Source organism: Lepus europaeus, chromosome 18 (assembly GCF_033115175.1).
Source record: "Lepus europaeus isolate LE1 chromosome 18, mLepTim1.pri, whole genome shotgun sequence".
In the NCBI taxonomy this organism is placed as follows: Eukaryota; Metazoa; Chordata; class Mammalia; order Lagomorpha; family Leporidae; genus Lepus; species Lepus europaeus.
This window is the reverse complement of record NC_084844.1, coordinates 4,506,945-4,517,038: the sequence shown is the minus strand read 5'-3', so window position 1 is coordinate 4,517,038 and position 10,094 is coordinate 4,506,945. Positions and strand designations below refer to the sequence as shown.

At 54.1% G+C, this 10,094-nt stretch overlaps 1 protein-coding gene across 1 annotated transcript in view; it reads right to left on the bottom strand.

Moving 5' to 3' along the window:
* PRPSAP1 (phosphoribosyl pyrophosphate synthetase associated protein 1) overlaps positions 1 to 10,094 on the bottom strand; it is a 30,134-nt gene that overhangs the window by 4,028 nt on the left and 16,012 nt on the right. The window contains exons 6-7 of the mRNA XM_062174790.1: positions 9,602 to 9,657; positions 8,523 to 8,668 (exon numbers count right to left, since the gene is read on the bottom strand). Of these exons, the coding sequence (XP_062030774.1) occupies positions 8,523 to 8,668; positions 9,602 to 9,657 (202 nt within the window). The remainder of the gene's footprint in view (positions 1 to 8,522; positions 8,669 to 9,601; positions 9,658 to 10,094) is intronic.

Here is a 10,094-nt window from a genome sequence, read left to right as displayed (position 1 = left end):
TCCTGAAGGTCAAGGGTAAAAGGTACAAAAACCACGCCCAAGTCTATGATTCTGCTTCCTGTCTCCTTTCTTTCCTTTTGAAGATTTGTGTATTTATCAGACAGGCAGAGTTAGAGACAGGGAGACAGAGCGAGCTTCCAACTGCTGGCCCACTCCCCAATGGCCACAATGGCCAGGGATGGTCCCGGCTGAGGCCAGCAGCCAGGAACCCCTCACTTGGGCGTCTCCGGCTGCTTCTCCAGGCCGTCAGCAGGGAGCGGGGTGGGAAGTGGAGCAGCGTGCACACCTGCTGCGCCACAGTGCTGGCCCCCTTTTCTCCATTTTCTCAAACAAAACCCAGTTTAAGAATAAAATGGCTCTCTGTCCCTCTCTCCTTTTCTCTCTGTATCTCTGCCTTTCAAATTAACAAATAAAACTAAAAAAAAAAAAAAAAAAAAAATCCGTGCAACATTGCTTGCTGCTAGAACCACCGTTCAAACGGGGATCAGCCACAGTAAAAATGTCTTGAGTTCACCGGATGAAGCGGCTTCCCCTGTACTTATGAGGGAAGTAGAAAACTGTCTTTTGTTTTAAGATTAGCATCTTTCCAAGTCAAATAGCGCTGTGCTGGGGCTGGCGCTGTGGTGCAGCAGGCTAAGCCACACCTGCAATGCCAGCTTCCCGTACGAGCTCCAGTTCAAGTCCTGGCTGCCCTGCTTCCAACCCAGATCCCGCTACTGTGCCCGGAAACACGTGCTTGGGCCCCTGGCACCCACGTGGAGAGTCAGATGGAGTCCCAGGCTCCTGGCTTCAGCCTGGTCCAGCCCTGGCCGTTACAGTCATTTGGGGAGTGAACCAGCGATGGAAGACCTCTTTTTCTGTCTCTCCCTCTCTCCAATTCTGCCTTTCAAATAAATCTTTTTTTAAAAATCATCACCCTGGCCGGCGCCGTGGCTCAACAGGCTAATCCTCCGCCTTGCGGCGCCGGCACACCGGGTTCTAGTCCCGGTCAGGGCACCGATCCTGTCCCGGTTGCCCCTCTTCCAGGCCAGCTCTCTGCTGTGGCCCGGGAGTGCAGTGGAGGATAGCCCAAGTGTTTGGGCTCTGCACCCCATGGGAGACCAGGATAAGCACCTGGCTCCTGCCATCGGAACAGCGCGGTGCGCCGGCCGCAGCGCGCTACCGCGGCGGCCATTGGAGGGTGAACCAACGGCAAAAGGAAGACCTTTCTCTCTGTCTCTCTCTCACTGTCCACTCTGCCTGTCAAAAAAAAAAAAAAAAATTAATAAAAAAAAAAAATCATCACCCTGTACTACATAAATATAAACGGTTATTATTTTAAAAATGTAGCGCTGCATTTACAGCCGTCCTTGGGTCACAGAAGGACCACCCAGCTCTCGTGAGCGTCGGCACACACGCACAATGGCGCTCCTCACCGCACAGTCAATCAACAAAACTTCTGTGCTAAAACCACGACACAAATGGCTGTGGGGTCACTCGTTCCTTACCATTGACCTCGTTCTACTTCTAGCTCAGCGGAATGTCAAGCGTTATCAACAAAAGGTCACTAAAGGGGCCCACACTGTGGTGCAGCAGGTTAATGCCCTGGCCTGCAGTGTCGGCATCCCATAGAGGCACTGGTTCTAGTCCCGGCGCTCCTCTTCTGATCCAGCTCCCTGCTATGGTCTTGGAAGCGGTACAAGATGGCCCAAGTGCCTGCACCCACGTGGGAGACCCGGAAGAGGCTCCTGGCTTCAGATCAGCGCAGCTCCGGCCATTGAGGCCATCTGGGGAGTGAACCAGCGGATGGAAGACCCCTCTCTCTGTCTCAACCTCTCTCTGTAACTGTCTTTCAAATAAATAAAAAATGAATCTTTAAAAAAAAATAAAAAGGTCATTAAAAAGAGGACAGGAGGGGCTGGTGTTGTGGCGTAGTGGGTAAAGCCACGGCCTGCTTTGCCGGCATCCCACATGGGCACCAGTCCCAGCTGCTCCAATTCAGATCCAGCTCTCTGCTAATGGCTTGGGAAAGCAGCAGAGGATGGCCCAAGTGCTTGGGCCTCTGCCATCCACATGGGAGACCTGGAAGAAGCTCCTGGCCCCTGGTTTCCGATTGGCTCAGCTCCAGCCATTGCGGCCATTTCTCTCTCTCTCTCTCACAGGAAATCAGGGGCCAGGCTTCAGGCTCCCAAGCCCCTCTGCACGTGAACAGTCACAGCTCACACTCACGGATGCTGAGGGCCTACATCTGCTTCCATAGTGGTGACAACATCGCCACTTGGAAAATTAACAAGCCAGGAAAGCTGACCTCCTCTTGTTTACGTGATTCCAATTTTCATTTCCGCTGTTGGTGGCGAATACAGAAGTCTACAACAGAACCCCACAGTCTTTTCAGGCTCTTAGAGCTGTTTGCCAATCACCAGTGTGGTACCAAGTCCACCTTCAAAATGGAAAAATTCACTGGGATGCCTGCAACCCAGATCAGATTATCTGGGGTCCAGTCTCACTTCTGCTCCCATCCAGCTCCCAACTAAGGCACCTGGGGGCCAGTGGAAGACGGCCCAAGTCTCTGCCCACCCCCCCACCCACATGGGAGACCTGGATGGAGCTCCTGTCTCCCGGCTTCAGTCTGGCTCAGCCCTGGCTACTGCAGGCATTGGGGAAGTGAAGCAGTGGACGGAAGCGCTCTCTCTCTCTCTCTCTCTCCCTCTCTCTTTCTCCCTCTCGCTGTCACTCTGCCTTTCATAAACAAATACAGCTAAGAAACAAATCAATACAAAAAAGCCTTAAGGTTTCATTTCTTCATTCATACCACTTCTTAAAAATGTGAATTCAAATCCTTTGACTGTTTTATTATTTTTACTGTTTTAAAAGGATGCGGACACGTGGAGAGAGGGAGGGTGGGAAGGAGATCTCCATCTGCTAGTTCACTCCCCAAAAGCCTCAACAGCCAGGGCTGGGCAGTCAGCAGCCAGGAGCTCCAAACAGGTCTCCTGCGCGGGTGGCAGGGACCTGAGCCCTGAGTCGTCACCTGCTGCCTAGGGTGCGCGTCAGCAGGAAGCCGGAGCGGAAGCAGGGGCGGCGCTCAATGCTGGGCACCCTGAGCCGGGACGCGGCCGCTCCAAGTGGTGGCTTCGCCCACAACGCCCACTCCAGGAGCCCAACCACCTGGGCCCAGGGGTCCATCAGCAGGGAACTGGAGCTGGCAGTCGAGTAGACTCAAACCCAGACTCTAGTTGTGTTTTATCACTACACCAAAGGTCTGCAGTGGCCAAAGCTGGGAGTCCAGAACCCGGTCCAGACCTTCCCCGTGGGTGGCAGGGACCCAGCCGAGAGAGCGTCTGCAGGACGTGGGAACCCCGGGCCGCACAGGGCTCCGCGACTGCGCTCCCCCCAAGTTACCCTAGACCAGGGCTTCCGAGCCTCAGCACCGCCCGCATCTCACATCACAGGACGCTTGGCAGCTGCTCTGCTCTGGGCTCTCTAGACACTAACAGCTCCCCAACTCCCCTGGGAGGGCGTCGCCAAAAACCCTCTGCAAAAGCCGGCGCTGTGGCTTAACAGGCTAATCCTCCGCCTTGTGGTGCCGGCACACCAGGTTCTAGTCCCGGTCAGTCCCGGTTGCCCCTCTTCCAGGCCAGCTCTCTGCTGTGGCCCGGGAGTGCAGTGGAGGATGGCCCAAGTGCTTGAGCTCTGCACCCCATGGGAGACCAGGAGAAGCACCTGGCTCCTGGCTTCGGATCAGCACGGTGCGGCGGCCGCAGCACGCCTACCGCGGCGGCCATTGGAGGGTGAACCAACGGCAAAAAGGAAGACCTTTCTCTCTATCTCCCTCTACTGTCCACTCTGCCTGTCAAAAATTAAAAACAAAAAAACAAACAAAAAAAACCCTCTGCAGGAGAAAATCACCCCTGGGTGAGAACCCCAGCTCTCAAAGGCCAGGCTCGAGGAAGATAAAACAGGGGCCAGTGCTGTGGCATAGCGGGTGAAGCTGCCGCCTGCAGTGCCGACATCCCATAGGGGCACCGGTTCGTGTCCAGCTGCTCTATTTCCAATCCAGCTCTCTGCTATGGCCTGGGAAAGCAGTGGAAGATGGCCCAGTCCTTGGGGCCCTGCACCCACATGGGAGACCTGGAAGAAGCTCCTGGCTCCTGGCTTCAGCTCAGTGTAGCTCCAGCCATTGTGGCCATCTGGGGAGTGGACCAGTAGATGGAAGACCTCTCTCTCTCTCTCTCTCTCTCTCTCTCTCTCTGCTTTCAAATAAATAAATAAATCTTTTCTTAAAAAAAAAAAAAGGAAGATAAAATAGTTCATCTTTAAAAAAAATTAAAGACTCCAAGGGTAAATATTTCATTTCCTTTGGCCTTGTCATGCCACTCGCGTCAGACACCCAGATAGAGTTCCAGGCTCCTGGCTTTGGCTTGGCCCAGCCCTGGCCATTGCAGACATTTGGAGAGTGAACCAGTGAATGGAAGGTCTCTCTTTCTCTGTAACTCTACCTTACAAGCAAATAAATACATCTTACTTAAAAACAATACATTGGGGCCGGTGCTGTGGCGCAGTGGGTTAACGCCCTGGCCTGAAGTGCTGGCATCCCATATGGGCACCGGTTCTAGTCCCAGCTGCTCCTCTTCCAATCCAGCTCTCTGCTATGGCCTGGGAAAGCAGTGGAAGATGGCCCAAGTGCTTGGGCCCCTGCACCCACAAGAGACCCGGATGGAGCTCCTGGCTCCTGCTTCAGATCGGCGCAGCTCCGGCTGTTCTGGCCAGTTGGGGAGTGAACCATCGGATGGAAAATCTCTCTCTCTCTGCCTCTCCTCTATGCAACTCTTTCAAATAAATAAATAAAGCTTAAAAAAAAAAATACACTGAACTTGGAAGGTACAATTATACATACAAAAAATAACGGGTTTGCTTTTTTCCCCTCAAAAAAAAAAATTTCTCTAGAGTAAATCTGTATTAAAATGAGAAAACGATGCTAACTAAGGTCACTGTCAGTGCTACAATGTAACCACCCCGGAATCTAGGAAGGAATGCGCTGTCACATTCCCGTGAGGCACAGCGAGGACAGAAGGGGATACACTATCACCACCACAAGGAACCGAGCAGGTTCTCAGGGCGGAGAATCGCACCAGAGACAGCACCGCGCTGACACAGCCGGGGCCACAGCGTAACCGAGACCCAGAAATGCTGCTGTTAGAGCTCCTGCCAGCAGCAGGAAGTCCGGGTAGTGCGCATGGCACCAGCTGCGCGCCCTGCAGCCCGGTCCTGCTCTCCAAACATCATCCCCACCAAAGGAGCAGGGCTCCCTTCAGAAACGGCCAATTCCAGGGCTAAGAAAACAGAAGAGGAACGTGGAATTTCTAGTTGTACCAGAAAGTAAGTTAGTGTCAGAAAAATGAAGGGGCCGTGTCACATCACAAGGACACAGGCGGGGCTGGCACTGTGGCACAGGTTTAGCACCACTGACACCGGCACCCGTATCAGAGCGCTGGGTCAAGTCCCGGCTGCTCTGTTTCCCATCCAGCTTCCCGCCAGTGCCCCCGAGATGGCAGCAGGTGATGGTCCACGTACCTGGGCCCCTGCTAACCATGTGGGAGACCCAGATGGAGGTCTGGGCTCCTGGCTTTGGCCTGGTCCAATCTTGGCTGTTGTGGCCATTTGGGAAGTGAACCAGTGGACGTCTCTCCTGCTCTGTCACTCTTCCTTTCAAGTCAGTCACTAAATGAGGCTTCAAAAGACACGGAGGCAGCTTGGCCAGGGCTGAGAAACTCTGAGCGTTAAAACCAATAATAGCGATGGCCCATAACCCCCTGGGGAGACCCAGGCTCTGGGGATGAGCAAGGAAGGGAGGAGGATGTGAACGAGTAAATGCAGAAGGAACAAGGGGCTGGCGACAACCACCGTGACAACCGATCCAAGCCAGACTCATCCCCGGATGCCACGCAGGACCCCTCGTAGGCCCCACACGGACACAGTCACACAGGGAGAAGAGCGGCCAGCCTGCGCGAAGGCCGCCTCAGCCGAAGCCCTCGCCAGCAGCGGGCACGTCACGTGCCTCCTGCGAGGCTGTGCCAAGACGCACAGCCTGGGTCTGACCGCGAGGACAAACAAGCCCCAATTAGGGGACAGTCTACAAACTGACCGGCACTGCACGGTTTAAAAGCATCAAGGTCACGGGAGACAAAGGACAGAGGAGCCATCCCGATTAAACGAGGCTAACGAGAAATGACAACTGCATGTGCTGTGCGGCCCTGGATCAGGTCCTGGAACAGGAAAGAAGTTTTGTCTTTTGTTCTAGAGAACACTGGCGGGATGTGCACAAGGCCTGTGGATTAGACAACGGCATTGCAACAGCGCGAGTTCCTGAATCTGATCGCTATGCCGCTTACGTAAGAGAGGCGTCAGGACAAAGCTGCTCTGTGTCCGCGGCTCACTCTCACCACGGCACCGACACTGCAGACGTTACACTTGAGGGCCGTCCGGGAAGAACAGCGGGAACGTGTGGGATTCACATTTTCCTAAGTGTGGGTTCTGGAGCCAGCACCCTCATGCCAAAGCCTGGCTCTGCAAGCTGCAGGCCGGGTCTGCTGCCCGCTGAGCCGAATGAGGGCTGACAACGGGCCGGCGCTATGGCGGGTCAAGTCACCGTCTGCAACACCAGCACCGGTTCCAGTCCAGCTTCCTGCTAAGGCACCTGGGAAGCAGTGGACGGTGGCCCGAGTGCTCAGGTCCCTGGGAAGCAGTGGACGGTGGCCCGAGTGCTCAGGTCCCTGGGAAAGCAGTGGACGGTGGCCCGAGTGCTCAGGTCCCTGGGAAGCAGTGGACGGTGGCCCGAGTGCTCAGGTCCCTGGGAAGCAGTGGACGGTGGCCCGAGTGCTCAGGTCCCTGGGAAGCAGTGGACGGTGGCCCGAGTGCTCAGGTCCCTGGGAAGCAGTGGACGGTGGCCCGAGTGCTCAGGTCCCTGGGAAAGCAGTGGACGGTGGCCCAAGTGCTCAGGTCCCTGCCACCCATGTAGGAGACCCGGACGGAGTTCTAGGCTCCTTGCTTTGTCTTGGCCCATCCTGGCCATCATGGTCATTTGTGGAGTCAACCAGTGGATGAAAGATCACTCTGTCTCTCTCTATTTGAAAGGCAGAGTTATAGACAGAAACAAAGTAAGTCTTTAAAGCAAAAGCTAGCACAGGCAGGGCAGAGTGAGGAGAAGCGCCGTGGTCTGCTGATAGGCTTGGAAGAGCTTAGATTCCTGGTGAGGGCTCAGCAGGTGTTTATGATTGTGGGACTTTGTTTTCTGCAGCCACAGACTGGGGAAAAAGCCTACATGTATACCAATAGGGGGCTGAATACCATGAACCTGCAAAAGACCAAGAAATCTGTATGTTCTGGGGCCGGCGCTGTGGCGCAGCAGGTTAAAGCCCTGGCCCGAAGCAGCAGCATTCCATATGGGCACCGGTTCTAGTTCCGGCTGCTCCTCTTCTGACCCAGCTCTCTGCTGTGGCCTGGGAAAGCAGTGGAAGATGGCCCAGATCCTTGGGCCCCTGCACCCGTGTGGGAGACCTGGGGGAAGCTCCAGGCTTCAGATCAGCTCAGCTCTGGCCGAAGCAGCCGTTTGGGGAGTGAGACAGAGGATGGAATATCTCTTTCTCTCTGTCTCTACCGATCTCTGTAACTCTTTCAAATAAAAATAAATCTTTAAAAAGAAAAAAAAAAGGAAAAGAAATCTGTATGTTCTGAGAGCACACTGAATGAAAAAGCAAGGGGTGAAACAATGTGTACAATCCATTATCACCTGTGTGGGAAAGAGAGAAACGCGTTTGCTGATCCAGCGGCTATAAGCATCTGCTGTGCTGCGGCTCCCAAAGGCTGGGGCGGCTGGGAGCCTCTGTACCGTGAAGGAGCTCATACTTTCTGAGCTTTTACATATGTGAATGTGTAACTCACTCAAGAATTTTAATTAGGAGATCCTCAAAAATTAAATAAAATGCTGATATCAAGAATTTTAATTAGGGACCAGAGTCCCGGCTGCGCAGGTTAGGCTGCTGCCTGCGACGCCTGCCTCGCGTAGCTGAGCAGTGGTTCTTGGTGCCCCTGCACCCACATGGGAGACCCGGATGGCATTCCAGGCTCCTGGCTCCATCCTGGAAGATCTCTATCTTTATGTAACTCTGCTGAAAGGAAAGAAGAAAGCGAGCTAGCAAGTTCAGTGTCTATGAGACCTAAAGTGATCTGATGGCCACAGTCTGGTATTGGCCAACTGTTACTATCACTCATCTTACCAAAACACGCAAGCTTCAGATGCCACACCATCTGCATACAAACCCAAAGCTCTCGGAATGCCAGCTCCTACTCACGTTAGCTCAGCTGTCCTGACCCAGTCTGCAGACGCTGTAACACACACGGTCCCCTTTGCAACCGAGGCAACACCAACCAGTTAGTTAAAAAAAGCAAACAGCGAACAGCGTAAATCCACACAGATGTGCTTGACCTTCAGGCTACTTAAAACTTTCAATTTACAAGCACGGTGAAAACAGAGCTCATCTTACACGGCAACTCCAGGCCCGGGTGCACAGTCGCGTTTTTGACCATTGGTGGAGAGTGGCGGCCATCGTCCATGTCCAGCTCCGTGCACTGAGCTTCTCCGTGGATCACAGCTAAACCCAGACGCAGTCTCTCAGCATAGGACTGGGCCCTGCATAGAAGACAGAGAAGACAACGGGAAATGGGGAGACCCACCCAACACTGTGCAGGTCACCAGGTGCAAACACACGCCTTAGGGACACACACAGGGTTCTGCCTACCATCAGGGTGTCAGGTGCAGGCCGGAAGCAGATGCCTCCAGGGGCATCTGAGCTAGTACCTGGCCCTAGGTAATTCTGGTTCTATCCTTGTCCAGATATTCTGTCATTTTCAAAACAAAGGACTCGGTCCAGGGGCTGGCACTGTGGCACAGCAGACAAAGCCGGGGGCTGGCACTGTGGCACAGCAGGCAAAGCCGGGGGCTGGCACTGTGGCACAGCAGGCAAAGCTGGCGGCTGCAACACCAGCCTCCCAATAAGGTGCTGGTTTGAGTCCCGGCTGCTCCACTTCCAATCCAACTCCCTGCTAATGCGCCTGGGAAAGCAGTGGAAGATGGCCCAAGTGCCTGGGTCCCTGCACCCACGTGGGAGACTCAGAGGAAGCTCTTGGCTCCTGGGTTCAACTTGGCCCAGCTCTGGCTGTTGCAGCCACCTGGGAGTGAACCAGAGGATGGAAGACCTCGCTCTCTCTCTGCCTCTGCCTCTCTGTAACTCTGCCTTTCAAATAAATAAATACTTTTTTTTAAAAAAAAGAAAGGACTTTGATCACAAAAACATCTTAAACACCATCCCTCCCCCCAAAATGCTCAAAGCCCCATTGTTTTCCTTTTCCGAGAACTGGAGGGAAGAACTCCACCATCCCCCAGAGCAAGGCTGAGGAAGTCAGGGGCCCACTGTGGGTACGCGGGCCAGGGGACAGGCGTGCAGCGGGACGTGACAAGCACGTGGGGGACAGGTGCCAAAGAGCTCCCCTGGGCTCAGCTGTGACCGCCTGGATTCCACACAGAAGCACCCAGGAAGGATTTCCGCAAACGTCACTTACTTACCTTTTCGCAGCATCGGGAGACTTGGCCACAATGACTGCATTCCTGTAATTTGGAATCTAGATTTGGAAGAAAAATGGAAAATACTGAAGAGATATCAAAACACACACATGGGGGGCGGGGGCTGGTGCAGTGGGTTAAGTCATCGCTCGGGATGCCCACATCCGCTATCACAGTGCCTGGCTGGAGTCCCGCCCCTGCCACCGTACACGGGAGGCAGCAGGTGACAGCTCACGTGCCTGGGCCCCTGCCACCCACGAGACCCCAGACAGAATCCACGGCTCCTGGCTTGGCCCAGCCCAGCCCTGGCTATGGCAGACATCTGGGGAGTGAAGTAGCGAATGGAAGATTTTTTTCTCTTTTTCTATCTCTGTCTCTAGTCACTCTGCTTTTCAAGTAAATAAGAACAACAACAACAACAAAGATGTTGTAATAATAAGAAACAAAACACCCAGACGCTGGCACGGCACTTCAGATTGGTGGTGGCAATCAACCG